Genomic DNA, 21,238 nt, shown 5'->3' on the forward strand with positions numbered 1-21,238 from the left:
TTTCATGTAAATAGAGGGGGGGGATTGTCACCGTACTCGCAAGCCGTTCGCTTTGGACCAAACCATTTCATGTAAATAGAGGGGGGGGATATAATTTTAGATATATATATAGTACGTGCATGCCCTAGTGTTAATTAATTGCTGTCAAAAGGATGCGATATCATATGGAGCAATGAGAGAATAGATCACTGCATTGTAATTCTAAGATATTGATTAATAAACCAGCTATTGTCAAATAACGTGAAAAACTATTGTAACAGTCTACTGGTCGGACCGATGAGTCGCGATGAGTCAAATCTGATGAGTCGCGTAGCAACAACATCAGCCACCCACCTCGGAGATTCCCGGTTGGGTCTCATGCCCAAAGTCGTGTTACCGTGCCAATTGGAATCTCTGTGCTGGGCGAGTGAAGCGCCAAGGTAAACATGGGACGGGTCTTATCGTCTGGCCGACAAACCAGTGTCCACGTGTTGCCGAACTCTTAGCAGTTCACATCCGCGGCCAATCTCTACCTCGAACAGATTTTCCCCTACCCACCAGATGGCACCATCGTGACCAAGCAGGATAAGCCAAGACCAAGCCGATTCAACAAATGTATCGGCGTGTGTGTGTAAGCAATAATCACGTATGCATAAAAACAGCGATCGCAATTCCATAAAATCAATAACCCCCATAATTAATCCCAAGACCAATATGCGCCCACGAACAGACCATCGACTGAAACAAGTCCTTAAAGTAAACTATGACTTAAGCCCTCAGACACAGGGCGAAAACCTGGTTCACCAGGGCCAAACCCGATATTGTAGTGATAGCAGCAATGTCCAGGTCCATGATTGCAAGGAGAGGGAGGAGTCACAGCTCTTGTAGGGCAGGCTTGGCATCGGCAAGCAAGACGTGGCCGATCGAGAGGTGGGACGTCACCCGGCACGTGTACCCACTAGGTGTAAAATTGGCCTCTCCTCAAATCGATCTCCTCTACTTCCGCCCGCTACATATGCCATTTTAGTTCTGCCTCCTACTTCAAATGTGACACACTTCGCCCTTCCTCGGTCGCTCGCTATTGGCTGACGGTCCACATGAACCCTAACCAGGCTGAGCCGATGACATCAGAGGCCTGGCATGGCTGGGCCTGGCATTCCCGCCTAAACTTTGGTCTGCGGAAGTAATTCGAACACCTCTAAAGCACATTTAACAGGAACAATACAGGGCAGAACATGACATAAATGTCAAATTGGATGTAATCTAATTTTAGACACACACTGGCATGGGTTTCACCATTTCTTGCTTTATGAATTAGCGACATATCCACAATGAATGATGAATGAATGAATGAATCTACAATTAAATTTAAAGACTTTACGACATCTAGACACTCAATATTGGAATAACTATGCTACTTTAAACATCTTATTAACCCCTGAGAGCTATATCCGCAACAGTATGTTGTGCTTGGCAGAAAATTTCCTTTCCATTTGAAATTGAGTAAAAATATAACGCACAAAAAGGAAAGTTGTAGTTCATCCGTCTTTGTACGCTTCATATGAAATAACAGTGGGATATCTAATGAGTATTGTTAACATCAACAGCCACAGAAAGTTTTCATTATCATAAATGTAATTGTCAACATGGGAATGTCAGCAAGCATAAAAACTGTTTAGGTGGTTATATAATTTCAAGGTAACTTGGAGATGAGATCACTTTTCAAAAGAGGAAATGGAAAAACTTTTAATCCCAATGTTTGCCAGATGAGTAAAACCTAAAAGGAATTGAGGCTTAAAGAGCAGCGGCATGTTACATTGGAAAATGGAGAGATTTTGTTCCTCCAACCTCTTCTCTTCTCTTCTCTTCTCTTCTCTCTCTCTCGGAGGCTTTAGGCCTCCATTGATCGCTAAGGTTTAAACAGGCTGATCTGGTTGGCTTAGATGTGATGTCCGCCGTTCACCCGCATGGATCCATATCATGACGGCATGCGCAACAAACACGGAGCTTGCAAAACACCCTTGGCCGAACACAGATGTCCAAACACTGCATGCATGAACACAGATTGAATGGGACATGGCACCGACAGCCCCCAGAAACATGCTTTCATATCTATCTATCTATCTATCTCTATCTCTATCTCTATCTCTATCTCTATCTCTATCTCTCTCTCTCTCTCTCTCTCTCTCTCTCTCTCTCTCTCTCTCTCTCTCCCACATCTTAATCTGTTTGGCTCATATAATCCACTTCTCGCTCCTTCACGTATCCTATCCTTTCCCTTTTTTTCTCCTTTCCTCCACATTCTCCACAACGTCGAGGCTCATTGAAGAGCAATGTGAATGAGGTTATGGATTTTCAGTGGGGCCAGTAGTTGGACACAATAAGCAAGTAAGAGTAAGTCTTGGGTTAGGAAAGGTTAATCGGGGTACTAAATATTCACATTAGAAAGGAGGTGATTGCGAGGACATCTGATAAAGATGTTTAACATAATGAAGGGTAAAACAAAATAATTCTAGAAGAGTCTTTCACCTACTGGACACTGACAGGACAAGTGGCCACAGTTGAAGAATAAAAATGAGGAGATAAGAAGGTAGTGAGGGCGGAGTGCTTCACTCAGAGTGGTGAATGCATTGAATAGTTTCCTTGCAAGGGTAGTGACATTAGAGTGGACAGATGTAAAATCGAGTTGGCTAGGTATACGTAAATAGTGGGGATGGGAGAGTAAAAAGATGTTGGCACGATTGCACAGGCAGGGTTGACAGGCCTTATGGCCTCATCCAGCATTGAAGTTCCTTGTAAGCCTTTGGAAATATTTTGTGTAAGGATAGGGAATGATATGAGACGGTGGAGCACCACCTTCCTGAAGCACCGGAGGGAAGAGTGGGAGACAACAACTGCAAAGTAAAGCATTAGCTGAGGAAGTTAAATGTACCCAAATGTATAAACAGTGGGCCTATCTGAATCCTATGATCCACTGTGAGTCTATGCCGCTGTGCCTTTCCAGGAGGGTGTTTAATATGTGAACACACATGCCATGTATTCGCCCTGATGAAGGTCATTATCTGCTGTTGAAACGTTGAACTTTCTGAGCTTTTGTCTTTTTGACCAAAACAACACTTACTTTGTTGTACCCTTGTTTGTGATATTTTTAGGCGGTGAAGCCACTTTAATATTTGGCTATGTCCTTCCTTCCATCCGTCCATCAAAAATGAAGAACTTTTCAAACCCATCGTGTTTAATTCTAGAGGGCCCTAAGGAATAATTATAAAGGGTTCTAAAGGGTAATTCTAGAGGGCTCTAAAGGGTAATTCTAGAGGGCCCTAAGGAATAATTATAAAGGGTTCTAAATGGTAATTCTAGAGGGCTCTAAAGGGTAATTCTAAAGGGTTCTAAAGGGTAATTCTAGAAGGTTCTAAAGGGTCATTCTAAAGGGTTCTAAAGGGTAATTCTAGAAGGCTCTAAAGGTAATTCTAAAGGGTTCTAAAGTGTAATTCTAGAAGGCTCTAAAGGGTAATTCTAAGGGGTTCTAAGGGGTAATTCTAGAGGGCCCTAAGGAATAATTATAAAGGGTTCTAAATGGTAATTCTAGAGGGCTCTAAAGGGTAATTCTAAAGGGTTCTAAAGGATAATTCTAGAAGGCTCTAAAGGGTAATTCTAAAGGGTTCCAAAGGGTAATTCTAGAAGGCTCTAAACGGTAATTCTAAAGGGTTCTAAAGGGTAATTCTAGAAGGCTCTAAAGTGTAATTCTAAAGGGTTCTAAAGGGTAATTCTAGAAGGCTCTAAAGGGTAATTCTAAAGGGTTCTAAAGGGTAATTCTGGAAGGCTCTAAAGGGTAATTCTAAAGGGTTCTAAAGGATAATTCTAGAAGGCTCTAAAGGGTAATTCTAAAGGGTTCCAAAGGGTAATTATAGAAGGCTCTAAACGGTAATTCTAAAGGGTTCTAAAGGGTAATTCTAGAAGGCTCTAAAGTGTAATTCTAAAGGGTTCTAAAGGGTAATTCTAGAAGGCTCTAAAGGGTAATTCTAAAGGGTTCTAAAGGGTAATTCTGGAAGGCTCTAAAGGGTAATTCTAAAGGGTTCTAAAGGGTAATTCTAGAAGGTTCTAAAGGGTCATTCTAAAGGGTTCTAAAAGGTAATTCTAGAAGGCTCTAAAGGTAATTCTAAAGGGTTCTAAAGTGTAATTCTAGAAGGCTCTAAAGGGTAATTCTAAGGGGTTCTAAGGGGTAAATCTAGAAGGCTCTAAAGGGTAATTCTAAAGGGTTCTAAAGTGTAATTCTAGAAGGCTCTAAAAGGTAATTCTAAAGGGTTCTAAAGGGTAATTCTAGAAGGCTCTAAAGGGCCATTCTAAAGGGTTCTAAAGTGTAATTCTAGAAGGCTCTAAAAGGTAATTCTAAAGGGTTCTAAAGGGTAATTCTAGAAGGCTCTAAAGGGCCATTCTAAAGGGTAATTCGAGAAGGCTCTAAAGTGTCATTCTAAAGGGTTCTAAAGTGTAATTCTAGAAGGCTCTAAAGGGTAATTCTAAAGGGTTCTAAAGGGTAATTCTAGAAGGCTCTAAAGTGTCATTCTAAAGGGTTCTAAAGTGTAATTCTAGAAGGCTCTAAAGGGTAATTCTAAAGGGTTCTAAAGGGTAATTATAGAAGGCTCTAAAGGGTAATTCTAAAGGGTTCTAAAGGGTAATTCTAGAAGGCTCCAAAGGGTAATTCTAAAGGGTTCTAAAGGGTAATTCTAGAAGGCTCTAAAGGGTAATTCTAAAGGGTTCTAAAGTGTAATTCTAGAAGGCTCTAAAGGGTAATTCTAAAGGGTTCTAAAGGGTAATTCTAGAAGGCTCTAAAGGGTAATTCTAAAGTGTTCTAAAGGGTAATTCTAGAAGGCTCTAAAGGGTCATTCTAATGGGTTCTAAAGGGTAATTCTAGAAGGTTCTAAAGGATAATTCTAAAGGGTTCTAAAGGGTAATTCTAGAAGGCTCTAAAGGGTAATTCTAAAGGGTTCTAAAAGGTAATTCTAGAAGGCTCTAAAGGGTCATTCTAAAGGGTAATTCTAGAAGGCTCTAAAGGGTCATTCTAAAGGGTTCTAAAGGGTAATTCTAGAAGGCTCTAAAGGGTCATTCTAAAGGGTTCTAAAGTGTAATTCTAGAAGGCTCTAAAGGGTCATTCTAAATGGTTCTAAAGTGTAATTCTAGAAGGCTCTAAAGGGTAATTCTAAAGGGTTCTAAAGGGTAATTCTAGAAGGCTCTAAAGGGTAATTCTAAAGGGTTCTAAAGGGTAATTCTAGAAGGCTCTAAAGTGTCATTCTAAAGGGTTCTAAAGTGTAATTCTAGAAGGCTCTAAAGGGTAATTCTAAAGGGTTCTAAAGGGTAATTCTAGAAGGCTCTAAAGGGTAATTCTAAAGGGTTCTAAAGGGTAATACTAGAAGGCTCTAAAGTGTCATTCTAAAGGCTTCTAAAGTGTAATTCTAGAAGGCTCTAAAGGGTAATTCTAAAGGGTTCTAAAGGGTAATTATAGAAGGCTCTAAAGGGTAATTCTAAAGGGTTCTAAAGGGTAATTCTAGAAGGCTCCAAAGGGTAATTCTAAAGGGTTCTAAAGGGTAATTCTAGAAGGCTCTAAAGGGTAATTCTAAAGGGTTCTAAAGTGTAATTCTAGAAGGCTCTAAAGGGTAATTCTAAAGGGTAATTCTAGAAGGCTCTAAAGGGTCATTCTAATGGGTTCTAAAGGGTAATTCTAGAAGGTTCTAAAGGATAATTCTAAAGGGTTCGAAAGGGTAATTCTAGAAGGCTCTAAAGGGTAATTCTAAAGGGTTCTAAAAGGTCATTCTAGAAGGCTCTAAAGGGTAATTCTAAAGGGTAATTCTAGAAGGCTCTAAAGGGTCATTCTAAAGGGTTCTAAAGGGTAATTCTAGAAGGCTCTAAAGGTCATTCTAAAGGGTTCTAAAGTGTAATTCTAGAAGGCTCTAAAGGGTCATTCTAAAGGGTTCTAAAGTGTAATTCTAGAATGCTCTAAAGGGTAATTCTAAAGGGTTCTAAAGGGTAATTCTAGAAGGCTCTAAAGGGTAATTCTAAAGGGTTCTAAAGGGTAATTCTAGAAGGCTCCAAAGGGTAATTCTAAAGGGTTCTAAAGGGTAATTCTAGAAGGCTCTAAAGGGTAATTCTAAAGGGTTCTAAAGTGTAATTCTAGAAGGCTCTAAAGGGTAATTCTAAAGGGTTCTAAAATGTAATTCTAGAAGGCTCTAAAAGGTAATTCTAAAGGGTTCTAAAGTGTAATTCTAGAAGGCTCTAAAAGGTAATTCTAAAGGGTTCTAAAGTGTAATTCTAGAAGGCTCTAAAGGGTAATTATAATGGGTTCTAAAGGGTAATTCTAATGGGTTCTAAAGGGTCATTCTAAAGAAAGAGTAATTCTAAGGGTTCTAAAGGGTAATTATAAAGGGTTTTGTTCATTTGTAGGCTTTGACTATTTCATATTAAAAATGCAAAACTGATCCGCTTCCTTTGGACACGGGACCATTTAATTTTCTTTCTCACTTTATTTTCACCACTATGTAAATGCTGGCAAGCCCATGGAACCCAGGGCCACCTTTTGTCGGCATTGTTTGTAGCTCAAAATTTGTTATTTTGAAATAATGAAATTATAAGAAGAGCGAAGGCTGAGACCGCAGTAAAATAGGTCCAGCGAGTATTTATTGACATTATTTGCCAAGAGCTATTCACGCTGCACCTCGCCACACACAACCAATCAGTAGCATCTTTTGATTTGTTACCAAGCCACGTGGAACATAGTTCACGCTTGCTTTGTAATGCCCCCCTCCCCTCCCCTTCCCTCCCCTCCCCTTCCACCCCTCCGTTCCCCCTCCCCCCTTCCCCGCCCGGCAAATCCGGGTACTTCTGCTAGTCTTACTATAATTCACCAAATGTCTGTCTGTCTGTCTGTTCCCAGGTACCACAAAAATGGCTGAACCTATCGCAATGAAATTTTGGGTGGGTAATCCTGGGACCCCCTAAAGTAAACTAGGCTATATTGTTTTTCAATTTTTTTCCCCCAATTTTTCAATTTTTCCAATTTTCCAATCAACGGGAGGTGATTGATTTGCATTATCAATTATTATCAATGCAATTGTTAATATTATCAATAATTATCAATCAATTATTCAATTATTATCAATTAATCAATTATTATCAATCATTATCATTTATTATTATCAAGCATTATCAATGTGAATAATGAAAATGTTTCTGGCTAAATCAATTTATTTGACCCTGCACTGTTTGGTAGATGGGTGATCAATATGGCCGACTCCACACTTTACCGTACAGCACCCCCATCTTGCTGATAGGCAGGCGGCAGCTGTGTTACTCTGTTGAGCTGGAAATGATAGATACTGCTCTGATAAATGGAACATGTTTTTCTATCCTGGAACATGTCAGTCTCACCCTGTCGCTCCAGAAGGATTGTCAAATGAACCCAACTTTCTATTTCCATTGTCATCCACTGAAAGATGTTCAGTCTGTAGAACATCTAGGCCTCATCATCAGCCATGACATCTGCTGGGCTGACCATATAACAAAGGTGGCGTCCAGACCCAGCCACAGACAAGGTATACTCCATGTTTCTTCTTCTTTCTAGGCCTTTGTCCATTAAACTTCCAAAATCCAGGATGATTGCACACCACGACCCTTTTGTTCCTCACTTCTCCCACGTGTAGATCACACTACTTTCCAGGAGCTGTACTACAGTCACGTGAAAAAGTCAGTACACCCCATGTAAAGTTTGGACTTTTTCAACATATTTCAACATACAGCTATTTGATCTTCATTTCAACAACATTGATAAAGGTGATATAACACAACAAATATCATGAAACATTTACATTTTGTAGTCCATTGTATAATTTAAATAAACATAAATGCAAATTTCGCATGTGGAAAAAGTAAGTACACCCTTGGCTCTAATAGCTGGTATCGCCCCCTTTGGCAGAAACAACCTCAAGCAGACGTTTCTTATAACTGTCTACCAGTCTCTGACATCGACTGGGAGAAATTTTTGCCCACTCCTCCATGCAGAATTCTTTCAGCTGTGCGATGTTTGAGGGGTTTCTGGCATGCACAGCTCGTTTCAAATCCCTCCACAACATCTCGATGGGATTTAGATCCGGGCTTTGACTTGGCCATTCCAGAACCCTCCATTTCTTTCTTTTCAGCCATTCCTTGGTGGATTTACTGGTATGTTTTGGGTCATTGTCATGTTGCAAGGTCCACCTTCGGTTGAGCTTCAACTTTCCGACAGATGGCCTCACATTATCCTCAAGCACCCTCTGGGACAATGAAGAATTCATAGTGGATTCTATGATGGTGAGCTGCCCTGGCCCTGATGCAGCAAAGCTGCCCCCAAACCACAATATTTCCACCACCATGCTTTACAGGTGGTATCAGGTTCTTGTGGTCAAATGCTGTCTTTGGTTTTTTGCTAAACATGTCTTCTGGTACTGTGGCCAAATAGCTCTACCTTTGACTCATCTGTCCAGAGCACATTGTTCCAGAAGTGCTGGTCTTTGCCTAGGTGTTCATTGGCAAACTTTAGTCTTGCCCTGATGTTCTTTCTGGATAGTAAAGGTTTCCTCCTGGCACACCTCCCATGTTGATCAAATTTGTGCAGCCTCTTTCTAATGGTAGACTCGTGCACTTTGACATCAACAGTGGCAAGAGCTACCTGTAGGTCCTGTGATGACATTCTGGGGTTCTTAGAGACTTCTTTCAGCATCTTGCGGTCTGCTCTCGGGCTGAACTTGCTGGGGCGGCCTGGCCTGAACAAGTTTGCAGATGTTTGGAATCTTCTCCACTTGTAGATGATCTTCCGGACAGTCGAATGATTGATTTCAAATTGTTTGGAGATCTTTTTAAATCCCTTCCCAGACTCGAAGGCATCTATAACCTTCTTTCTGAAGGCCTCAGAGAGCTCTTTTGATCTAGGCATGGTGACGTCGCACACTTCAACAACAAAGAGCAAACCAAACGAAATGTCTGAGGTTTAAATAAGACAGGTTCCTCCAAGATCCTCTCTAACGATGTTCTAATCATTTGCACCTGAGCTGGTGCACCTGATTCTAATTTTATGTATTTGAAGTAGTGATATATGTTGGGGTGTACTTACTTTTTCCACATGCGAAATTTGCATTTATGTTTATTTAAATTATACAATGGACTACAAAATGTAAATGTTTCATGATATTTGTTATATTATATCACCTTTGTCTATCAATATTGTGGAAATGAAGATCAAATAGCTGTATGTTGAAATATGTTGAAAAAGTCAAAACTTTACATGGGGGTGTAGTTACTTTTTCACGTGACTGTATATCCCACTCTTCCCTCCAGGGCTTCAAGCAGATGGTGCGTGCACCCTCCATCCTTACCCACAATCCTTAGTACCCCCTTTACCGTTCCTAACCTCACTTTTGCAGGTTGCAGTATTTACTCCCCTCATCTCTCCCTCTCTCCTTCATCTCTTCATTGATTCACTTGTTCATTGTGTACAAGGGTTTCCCCACTGTTCTAATGTCAGTTCATTTTGTCTGTCACCCTGCTGTTCGAGGAGCCTCCAAATTGTATAGAAAAAAGTTACGATTGATCCTGCATGAACAAGCTCATGCCATGCAGTGTGACATTTAACATGGTTCACTTTGTGAGATGTGGTAAAGGTTCTATTTCAAAAAGTTATTCTTCACTGAACATGAAGGCAGTGCTTACCATTAAATGTTGAATGGAAAACGATGATGTTTATTCAGTTGCATCAAATAAATCCAGTGATTTGGAACTTAATTTCTAACTTATTTCTGCCCTATCTGACAGGTGTCTTCCTGGCCTGCTGGACACCCTTCTTTGTAGTGCATGTGACCGCCGCACTGTGCCCCAACTGTTTGGTCTCCGCACGCCTCACAAGTGTGGTTACGTGGCTTGGGTATGTGAACAGTGGAGTGAACCCTTTCATCTACACCGCCTTTAACCCAGAGTTTCGCCACGTTTTTCGAAAGATAATTTGCTTCTATTGATGTCGTAATTTCAAGGTCATCGGCACAAGATCCATGTTCCTTAGGCCAGTCGTCCGAGTCCTCTCTCTCTCTCGCCTTGTGTCAGGAAAACCCAGCAGTATTTTGTTTGGAGACTTGGAACACTGGCTATATATTGCTTCTGTTTGTGACCAATCTGGGGTTTATTTGAGTTCACAGAGACAGGCTAAAAGATTAATTGGTGCAGGAAATGTTTGGTTCAGGATCTGTTAATTGTTTCATTAAAAGCTCACAATCTTGCACAGTATTTCTTATTGGTGTTACAATCGAAAAGACACATTCACTTGTGCTCACAAATGCGTTATTAATAATAAAGGAAAACGTAATTATATTGTCATGGTGCATATTGGGTTTGATTTTCAATGGGTACAACGTGTTCGGGCTGACCTAGAGGTACACACAGTAGCTGTGTAGCCTGGGTTAGAATGTCGGCCAGATACCCAGAAGTAGATCTACCATTGCCAAGAAACTGCTTCAACAGTAAAGAATTCGGCCTTTGGGCAGAACCACAGAATCCAAGTACAACTTATTTTACTCAATCGATTGAATTACTCTCGCTGCTCAGAATGGGGATTCACTCGTCCCGTCTGTATTGGTCGACGGAATCCCATCTAGGCGTTAACAATACTTTTACATCAGTGAGATTTTGAATTGGTACTCTCACATTTCTTACAAATATACTATGCAAGCTTGACCAACTTGCCTTATAACGATTTTACTTGTAGTTTATTTCCTGAAGGGCAGGTGGGCCCACAAGACCATAACATGATATTCCATCAGATTTCAGGTTGAATTGTTTTTTGTTGGTTTCTTCCACACTGGTTACTTCTGTTTCTTTTATTCTGGCCCCAATTAATCCCACCTTCTGTTGAGGTAATCTGAGGGAGATGTTTGGCCCAAGTCTTTAGCGAACCAGATGGCCAGGCCTAACATCCAACTGGGGCTGATTATGGCAGGGATTTGTCATTAATTTTGGGTATCGGAGATCATTTACTCTTCGTGAAAAACACCATGAGAACTTTAAGGTTCACCGACTAATACTACCAAAAGGGCCACCCGGTTTAACGTCCATCGGAGGGACTTTGTGGTGGGAGTACATCGGCGCGCCCTGCCTGCAAAACAACAATCTGTCAGTCAGTAGTCGGGTCCGGATAATACCCCAGCTAAACACTTCAAAAGTAAGTGTACTAGTTATTTACCATCTTTACACACCTCTACATCTAAATATCTATAAAGCTCAGTTGACCTTTTGCTCCACCAAATAACAGCAAAACGGAGTTGAGTAAAAGGGTGAAAATTCTACAGATGCTGTGATGAATAACTACCTCTGTCGGTAAGAAACGCCTACTTGAGGTTGTTTCTGCCAAAGGGGGCAATGCCACCTATTAGAGCCAAGGGTGTACTTACTTTTTCCACATGCGAAATTTGCATTTATGTTTATTTCAATTATACAATGGACTACAAAATGTAAATGTTTCATGATATTTGTTATATTATACCACCTTTATCTATCAATATTGTTGAAATGAAGATCAAATAGCTGTATGTTGAAATATGTTCAAAAAGTCAAAACTTTACATGGGGTGTTCTTACTTTTTCCTGTGACTGTATATATATATATATATATTGTTACAGATCGCGGTTTTAGATGTTATGATGGGCCGAGCGGATGGTCCAACCGCGACCGTTACAGGATCCCCAATTGGCCCGATTCCACCCGACGTTGACCAGATCGCACCACAGATATTCAATCGGGAAACCTCTAAAGCGACCGAAAGAGAAGGAAAAAGAGAAGAAGACAGAGTACGGAGGAAGAACAGATTTATTATACACACACAAGCAAAAAGAAAGAGCGACCAAAATTATTTACAGCAATGGATGGAAGAAGCAGTCACACAGTGCATCGTTAGCTTATTCTATTCAATTTACTTAACCCCAGGACAACGATTAGGACAGACGACGTTCACACTTACACGGGGGATATTGCAGGCAGGTAGGGCTTGAGGTGGATTGCTGGAGAGGGAGGCAGGGTCGGAGGCAGCAGCTCTCAATTCCTCGCGTTTTTGGCGGGAAAACCCTCCGTCGCGTATCCGCTGCCGATGCTGTAGACGTCACGCGCTGGCTCGGGCACACCTGCTCCTCTCCTTCTGGTGGAGCCGTCTCCCTCCTTTCAGCGCGTCTCTCCAAAGCTGGTTTCCTCTCCGAGTACCTCTCCTCTTTGGCTTGGAGCGTCTCGCATCTCACCGCTCACCGCTCCTCTCGTATGTCGCCTCTTCGCTCATCTCCCAGGTCATCTGCCGAAGCAGTCCCTTCCAGTCGCTTTTATTACTCCGGGCGGAATCAAGCCGCCGGCTGCGAGGGCACGACTACCGGGTCGCTAACCGCGGTGCTGGTTGGCCAAGTGGGGTTGGCTCACTCCTCCCCTCTATGACGAGGTGGAGACACGCCTTTCTTCTCCGAGAGTAGCACATGGGCAATGGCGGCTTGCGGGATTGAACACCACTCGCACCGCTTTTGAAAGGAACTTTGGAGAGCGGAGATGATTGGGGAAATTGAAAGGGCCTACGCTTATTTCGTTTGATACAATGCAGAGTCAATCTAGTGGGAAACACATATTTAGCCTACATAGAATAAGGAAATACACTATTTAAAAAGATATATCGTGGCCTGCGTGTAAGTTTCATGGAATTAACTAGGAGGACGGCTGCGACCATTATTTACATTACGAGGGTGTTACACATAACAAAACCATACTTTTCACATTGGTTACACTTCCTCCAAAATTGTTACACTTCTCAAAAACCGTTACACTTCTCAAATTCGTTACACTTCTCAAAACCGTTACACTGCACCCTCCTTTCTTCAGGCCCGTGCTCGGGCCTACAAAACTTTAACTTAGTGTGACACGTAGGTGTAATTCCCTCTACAATTAACCTGACCCTGAGTGTGACAATCTTAAAACACAAATAAGTATGTCCCCCTATTGCATTGCACCCTGTCTAACAGACTCAAGCCCACAGCTAACCGAATTACGGAATTATTCTCAAACTATACATTTACGGTGGGGAGCATTATTTACAGTGACGTGATTTCTTATTTACAACGCAACCCAGGACCTGTTTTTTTTTTTTTGTTTTTTTTTTTTAGGGAACAAGAAAAAGAAATTCCTGTTGGGAGGGAGGAGACAGCACGCATTGCATCGATGCACCAGTACCAATACCACCAAAGCACCCAAAAGCACCAAAAGCACCACAAAGCACCAAAAGCACCACAACGCACCAAAAGCACCACTCGGTGCACAGTCACCACGGTTTATAATAAACACAACGAAACAACTGGTGGTGGTCTTCTCTTTCTCTGCTGGGCCGATGTTCTTCCCGACGTCTTCTGGCTTCATGCGGCCTACTTGGAAATATAAAAAGCACAACTTGTGTTCGTTTTTATTTAGGGCCTCAGGGGCCAACTAAGGGTGGTCCACCTGTTTGGCATAGGTGCCACCTTACCGAGGTCCGCAAGCAAGATTCCCTGGCCACTATGGCCGGTCTCCAACAGAGGTGCCCTGCCCCAGAACCTGGGGTCCATCAAGTGGTACTTGGCCGCAGAACAGCGGTCCATAAAGTGGTACATCAACGCAATGCATGCTGGTTCTGGGAATCTCGTGCGCACAATGGCCACCTCACGCACGCTCCCCTCGGCACCCAATGGCGCACAGGTCCTCAAGTGGGAGACAGAAGGGGGGAAGACAATTGAGCGAGGGGTAAGGTCACAAGGGTACACGTCAATAAGGCAATGCAAGGCGAAATGCGTACGGAGGGCGAAGTGAGAAAGCTCGTCCCTACCGTACGTCACCCCCCTGTCACCTACACTACCCTTGCCCTTACCCCATATTTACAAAATCTACCCATTTACAAATTCGTCACTACTGTCACGTCTTCCCCATATTTGTCCTACCAAATTCGTCTCCACAATCCCACTATCCAAAATTTGCCATCACCCAATTCGTCATCAATCCTCATAAGGAGGGAGAGATGGAATTACGCACAATGTCACACCCACGTCATGATGCGTCTCACAATCCAAACATTTGCATCATAAAAAATAATAAAACATGGCATGGTGCGGAGTACCTGTCACCTCAGGTGAGTGGATGCAGATGGTGCGAGGAGATCCTTCTTCCTAACTATCCTCTAAATGACTTTAACACACTTTACACTACCCGGGGTCTCTCCCTGCCAATCCATTGGCCAACTTATACGATGGGTTCTAAAAACCAATTCCCATTGACCAAACTGTGGTGCTTCTTAATTTGGGGTCTCACTCCCCCGATTCATCTCCCGGTGCCCTCGCACAATTTCTGGGCTGCGACGTGTAGCTCTCCCAGCAGGTCTACCCACCTGCACACCTCCACCACTGCAGTTGCCACCCGAGCTTACCTGCTCCTCAACCTAACCTATCTAACTGGGGAAGGCCCTCTCCTGGCTCTGTCACCCCACTGGTGCCCTCTGGCACTGGGCTACCCGGGTCCGTCCTCCGGATCCGCGGGCCCCATCCACAACAACTACCGGCTCCCAGAGCCCACCTGCGGCCTCACCTGGCCGACATCCTCACAGTGGTGGAGCGCCCAACCAACTACACACACTAACAGGCTACATGCCCAGCCATTTCCACAACACTAATGCACCCATCCAAAGACCATTCTTTCACCCGCACCACAGATGCCAATATCCAACCACAATTTACCTGTACCCTCTACCTAACACTTACACTACCCGCCCCGGGTATCCGTGATGGGGGTCCACTCTTCCCCCATTCACACCTTCGCACCATCCACTCCACTCCACAATTTCCACCATACTCACTCCACGACCATCCATTCCAATACTCCATTTATTCCACACTACCATTCTCCATACCTGCTGTTGCACACCTGTGCCCTCACACCTGGTGCCACCTGCACCCTCCTTTCTTCCTGGACCATTTGGTCATCACAATACACATCATCATCACTCACTCATACACTGCTCCATACACCTGTTCAGTTGCACACCTGTGCAATCACACCTGTTCAATCCTCAAACACACGGCATCATCTCAGCTAACTACTCCCTTCTGAAACTTGCGCTTCCCAGTCGTCCCTTTAAACTATTGCGCTCCCACGTCATTATCATCCACACTAAACTACCTGCGTCCCCACTACAGGTATCAGTCACTAACTAAACTTAACGTTACCTAATGTCATCTTCGCTAGATCCCTACACACGATATATCCTAACCCACCCGGGCTAGTTTTCACTGCCATCAACCCCATAAACTATAGCGCATTTGCCCCACCTCGTTGTGAGGGATAGTGGATTTGCCATCCCACTACATCGGGGAGGTCCTACTATCAATTTCGCACACCTAAATCCAACCAATCAAAAATTCTGCCAATCATCGTACCAATCATCAAATTTCGCCTTTTTCTAATTTCGTGGCCAAAACACTATCCTCATCACCCGTCTACTTATTAGATCCTCTCGGTGCGCCGTGACATCATTAAACTCGGTTCGTAAAGCCGAGCAATGAATTCGGGTGGTTTGGTCGCCTGCAGGTTGAATCCGTCCGGCTTTCGGTTCAAGGGAGGTGGTTTGGTTGGACCGAGATTCCACGCACCATCTCGGCGCGGCACCTTGCGGTCCCGGGCCCGATGGCTCAATCTCCCCCCGGTCGGAACCCCGTCCCCACGAGGGGGCACCGTTCTGCTTCCTCCCACTCGCCCTTGAACCGGACCGGTCGCCTCGCCCGACAAAGCCCGGACTCGACCGTGCGGGGCGGGGCCAAACCCGAATCGGCAACGACGCTTCGAAGAGAAGCGACGCAGCATCGACCCGCGCCGGGCCTCGCACCCAACAAAGCACCCCTCGCACCGAGTGCTCGCATCGGCTATCCGTCGCCCTAACCGCTAACCCGGTTACCGTCGATGCTTCACTTGCATGCTTACAAGCATACGCTACCCCTTTCACCCTCACAAAACCCGGCGTTCCAACGCCGTCCGTACATTCCACCAACGCTCTCCCTGTTACACACCACACCTCTCGCGCACACTCTTGCGCACACTTCTCCTCCGTTACGTCCTCCGTAACACTCACCATGGGCGTGCACTCTGGCATCCACCCACTAACGCGCTCAGATGGGCTCTCCCACACCCGCGCTACCACCAACTCAGGTGTGCTTCCTCGCACACGTTCCACCACCACCTTACTCTCCGTGTCACACTTCGTACACCCTGACGTGCATTCTCGCTCGCACTCGGTTTCACTCCCACACTTTATAACACACCCACTCGCCGACGCACACTTTTTCCTCACACGCGTGCCATTTCCACTCACACGGGACCCTTCACCAACGCCCGGATGCTTCCTCGATCCCAAGCGCGCGACAATTCTTTTGTCGCTAAACATCCTCTTACAAAATCTCCCCGCACAATACACAGCACGTCTCACCTTCGGGGTTCTTCTTCCTCCCTGCACCAAAACCTGCAAACTTCCATTTGGGTTAAGCACAGCATCGTGATGTGAGCAGGGACTTTGTACATTTTCCATTTCTCCCTGCAATTCCCGGGCTACCTCCGTCATCTCTTCAATTTCAATGCCCACTTCCGCTTTTTCTTTACTCACCTCGACGACCGCTGGCTTTAATAAAACACCCTCTACCTCATCGGTCGCCGGCTTTTCCAAACCCCGTGTCGCGATTTCTACCCCGGTCATTGTACCCGCGCTTTCCTCCGCTTCGCTCAACCAGCGCTTTTCGACCCGCGTTACCTCGTCGTGCACCCCTGGGACCCTTTCGCCGAACTTGCGGTCTCTGTCCCTCTGCTCCCTTTCCTCCCTATCGGCCCTCATTACCCCTATCATTCTGCTTTCCATTCGTTCCATAATGTCGTTTTCTCTCTGCATTTCCACCATGAATTGGGCCATGAAGGCTTGCATTTGGGCCACCGTTGGTAGTACCAAGGGTGCGGCCGCAGCTGCCCCAACCTCGTGCGCAAGAGCGCCATTTTGTGCGCCTGATACCTCCGCAACCACATTGCCATTTTTCTCCTCCTCCCTTTCTTCCCCGAAGTCCTGGGTTACCCCTAACCCGTCTATCTCCCCCACCGACATCCGATCGCCTTGATTGTCCATGGCGCGATCTCAAAATTCGGGTTTTATAAAACAACAAAATTTCGGCAGCTCGTAATTTTGAGCGCGTTAAGCGCGCTTCGGGTCCGATCTCACTCCTCGACACCAATTGTTACTGATAACACAATTGGTGTTCCAAAATTTGGGCCTAACAAATTTAGTCCCAGGTCCGAATCCCAACTCCTGACAACCAATTGTTACTGATACGGTTTTAGATGTTATGATGGGCCAAGCGGATGGTCCAACCGCGACCGTTACAGGATCCCCAATTGGCCCGATTCCACCCGACGTTGATCAGATCGCACCACAGATATTCAATCGGGAAACCTCTAAAGCGACCGAAAGAGAAGGAAAAAGAGAAGAAGACAGAGTACGGAGGAAGAACAGATTTATTATACACACACAAGCAAAAAGAAAGAGCGACCAAAATTATTTACAGCAATGGATGGAAGAAGCAGTCACACAGTGCATCGTTAGCTTATTCTATTCAATTTACTTAACCCCAGGACAACGATTAGGACAGACGACGTTCACACTTACACGGGGGATATTGCAGGCAGGTAGGGCTTGAGGTGGATTGCTGAAGAGGGAGGCAGGGTCGGAGGCAGCAGCTCTCAATTCCTCGCGTTTTTGGCGGGAAAACCCTCCGTCGCGTATCCGCTGCCGATGCTGTAGACGTCACGTGCTGGCTCGGGCACACCTGCTCCTCTCCTTCTGGTGGAGCCGTCTCCCTCCTTTCAGCGCGTCTCTCCAAAGCTGGTTTCCTCTCCGAGTACCTCTCCTCTTTGGCTTGGAGCGTCTCGCATCTCACCGCTCACCGCTCCTCTCGTATGTCGCCTCTTCGCTCATCTCCCAGGTCATATGCCGAAGCAGTCCCTTCCAGTCGCTTTTATTACTCCGGGCGGAATCAAGCCGCCGGCTGCGAGGGCACGCCTACCGGGTCGCTAACCGCGGTGCTGGTTGGCCAAGTGGGGTTGGCTCACTCCTCCCCTCTATGACGAGGTGGAGACACGCCTTTCTTCTCCGAGAGTAGCACATGGGCAATGGCGGCTTGCGGGATTGAACACCACTCGCACCGCTTTTGAAAGGAACTTTGGAGAGCGGAGATGATTGGGGAAATTGAAAGGGCCTACGCTTATTTCGTTTGATACAATGCAGAGTCAATCTAGTGGGAAACACATATTTAGCCTACATAGAATAAGGAAATACACTATTTAAAAAGATATATCGTGGCCTGTGTGTAAGTTTCATGGAATTAACTAGGAGGACGGCTGCGACCATTATTTACATTACGAGGGTGTTACACATAACAAAACCATACTTTTCACATTCGTTACACTTCCTCCAAAATTGTTACACTTCTCAAAAACCGTTACACTTCTCAAATTCGTTACACTTCTCAAAACCGTTACAATATATATATATATACACACTCGTAAAAAGCCAGTCAAATATGACAGGTTGGAACAGTTTATTCGATGGTGTAACCTCATTTGCATGCCAAAGTCTGAAGCCTTGGCCTTGTATCAGGTGTGCTTATATCTTCTTTATTTATTTGTGAGACATCTACGGATGTAAATGAACACTCGTTTTACTTTGCATATTACATCACGTGCAGCAAATTTCACCTCCCTGTGCCTTGTATTTATTGTTTTTTCCAAAAAAAAAACGGTTCTGTACACTGCCCTCGAGGCTCGGTTTGCAAGCCACCGTCTATAATTCAAATAGAAGAGACATAATTACTCTTTTATGGAAATGTTTTTGTACACCGCTCCTTTCCTATGCCATCTTCAGACACTGCATGACGTCATCGGCAGGCACCGAAGGGGGCTGAGGATGACGCGCGCTGAAGAGGACAGATCTTCCGATGTCCCTGCTCTCAAATGTTGTACTTGTGTGCTTCCCCCTCTCCCCATCTGGTCTCCCGCTTCCTTTATTTTGCCTTATGTGTCCGTTTTGTTTTTTTTGGCATTAATGTTAGCTCTTACACGAGCCTCGATCTTGTATACAAAAAAAGAAGAAAAAAAAAGGGAGTACTCAGTTTGAATGGAATAACGGAAAAGGTTTTTGAAAAAAGTTTGAAAGGTTTGAAAAAAAATGGAATAAATGAAGTTATGAGAGAAGGCTGTTCTTATTAATAAAGAATAATTTGAAAGAAACATTTTTGTTGGTGAAAGGATACATCTGCTCTGAAAAAAAACCCATTAAAACAACGATTCTTTTCCATGAAATTTTCAAAGGGACCTTAATATTCTGGCTAACATGGCAACGGTCACACGCATAAGCTTTTCATTGTGATGTTGCCAAAGCTGAGATTATGGTTGCATTTTTATGTTGTATTTAAGTAATACGGTAATGTATTTTTTCATCAGCCATTATGTTTCAGAAGCCCTTTTTTGTATGTATGGTTGGTTGAAGCTTTTGGAAGAGCGAGAGCAGGATGAAAGGAAACAAAATGAAAGGGGGTAAACATCAAGAGCAGAGTCGAAGTGAGAGTGATATCAAGGAAACATTGGGATGAACAAACTGCACACAAGCTGAATGAAACACAGCAAGAAGAGGAAGGGGGAAAGCAGGGATGAAACAGTAAAGGACCAAACCAAACGACAACAAACAATTGAAAAAGAAAAGAGAGGGGGGAAAAATATCACAATAACCTGGAAAAGGGGACTGCTTGGGATTGGGGTAATTCGGAGTAGAAGAGATCATGAGTATGGATGCGGAATGATGACTTAACAGACTGGGGAAGTTGGTGCCACAGGCAAGAGAAAAGAGGAAAAAAGCTTCCAAGATCTCTTGACCTCATTTTTGGAAGTTCTGGTATTTCAATATAAGCAGATTAAATATCTGAAAAATGTAATTATAGTGACTACCATCGGCAAGGATTTAAATATCAACACAGGGAAGCATACAAGATTGGAGAAGAACAAAAATAAGTGTAACAAAGGGTCAATACTGTCCTTTGCTAATTTATCATAATACCGACACGCCATCTGGTGCTTGCATTGGAAAACAACAGCAGGTTCAAGCTCCATTGCTTTTATGACAAAATGAATCATGTCATCACGTGACAACCTTTAACCAAACGGATGTTCATGATTAAACATTGCAGTGCCTTCAGAAAGTATTCACGCCCATTGACATGTTTCACATTTTGTTGTTACGGTACAGCCTGAATTTAAAATGGTTTAAATTGAGATTTTTTTTTTTGTCATTGATCTACATATAATACCCTATAATGTCGAAGTATAATATTTTCCGAAATTGTAACAAAATAACTAATAAACAGTCCTCAGTGGGCTGGTGGTTATCTCTTGAGGTTATAGTTCAGACCTCTGCTGATTTAGGGGACAACACTCTCCCACCCCCCAAAATCGAAAAATCTCAGACAGCGCGATCCTGTGGATCATTGATTAAAAGGGCTGTGTCGGGTTTCAGAGCAATTGGTTGGTAAATAAGGGGCAAGTAAGGATTCAAAATTTCAGGGGAAAACCCACCACCCCCTAGAAGCCCCCATCATCCGAATTTGAAAGAAACTAAATCGGAAAATGTAAGTCTGTGCAATCCTGCTGAGCAGCGATTAGAAGGGCTGTGTCGGGTTTCAGGGCAATCAGTTGGCAAATAAGAGATGAGTAGGGATCCAAAATTTCAGGGGTTAACCGTTCATCCCCCCCCCCCCCCACCCCCACTCCCTACAGCCCACATGTCCTGAATTCAAAAAATACGAAACAGAAAAAGCTAAGACTGAGCAATGCCACAGACCATCGAGAAGGGCTGTATCGGGTTTCAGAACAATCAGTTGGTAAATAATTGACGTGTAGGGATCTAAAGTTTGAGGGGGTAACTCCCCCTGAGAGTCCCCATGATGCTAAATCAAATTGTTGAAGCCCCAAATATTGTGTGGACCATCGAGTAGAAGGGCTGTATTGGGTTTCAGAGCAATCGGTTGATAAATAAAAACAATTTGGGATCCAAAGTTTGGGAATTACCCCCCCCCACCCCCCCCCCCCCCCGCCTGGATCCCCCATGATCTGAAATTGAAAGATC

At 44.1% G+C, this 21,238-nt stretch overlaps 1 protein-coding gene across 5 annotated transcripts in view; it reads left to right on the top strand.

Annotated features, from left to right (window-relative positions):
* Nucleotides 1–19,158, top strand: part of DRD4 (dopamine receptor D4) — a 292,964-nt gene extending 273,806 nt beyond the window's left edge. For 2 of the 5 annotated variants that reach the window (XM_068118680.2, XM_068118681.2), the window contains exons 4-5: nt 7,412–7,562; nt 9,814–10,362. In XM_068118680.2, coding sequence (XP_067974781.1) covers nt 7,412–7,562; nt 9,814–10,013 — 351 coding nt within the window. In that variant the 3' untranslated portion in view covers nt 10,014–10,362. Of the gene's footprint in view, nt 1–7,411; nt 7,563–9,813; nt 10,363–18,985 lie in introns of those variants that run through there. The other 3 variants (XM_068118677.2, XM_068118679.2, XM_068118678.2) reach the window with 3 other exon arrangements.
* The last annotated feature ends 2,080 nt before the right edge of the window (nt 19,159–21,238 follow it).

Source organism: Myxine glutinosa, chromosome 1, assembly GCF_964187855.1.
Source record: "Myxine glutinosa chromosome 1, kmMyxGlut1.1, whole genome shotgun sequence".
Lineage (NCBI taxonomy): Eukaryota > Metazoa > Chordata > Myxini > Myxiniformes > Myxinidae > Myxine > Myxine glutinosa.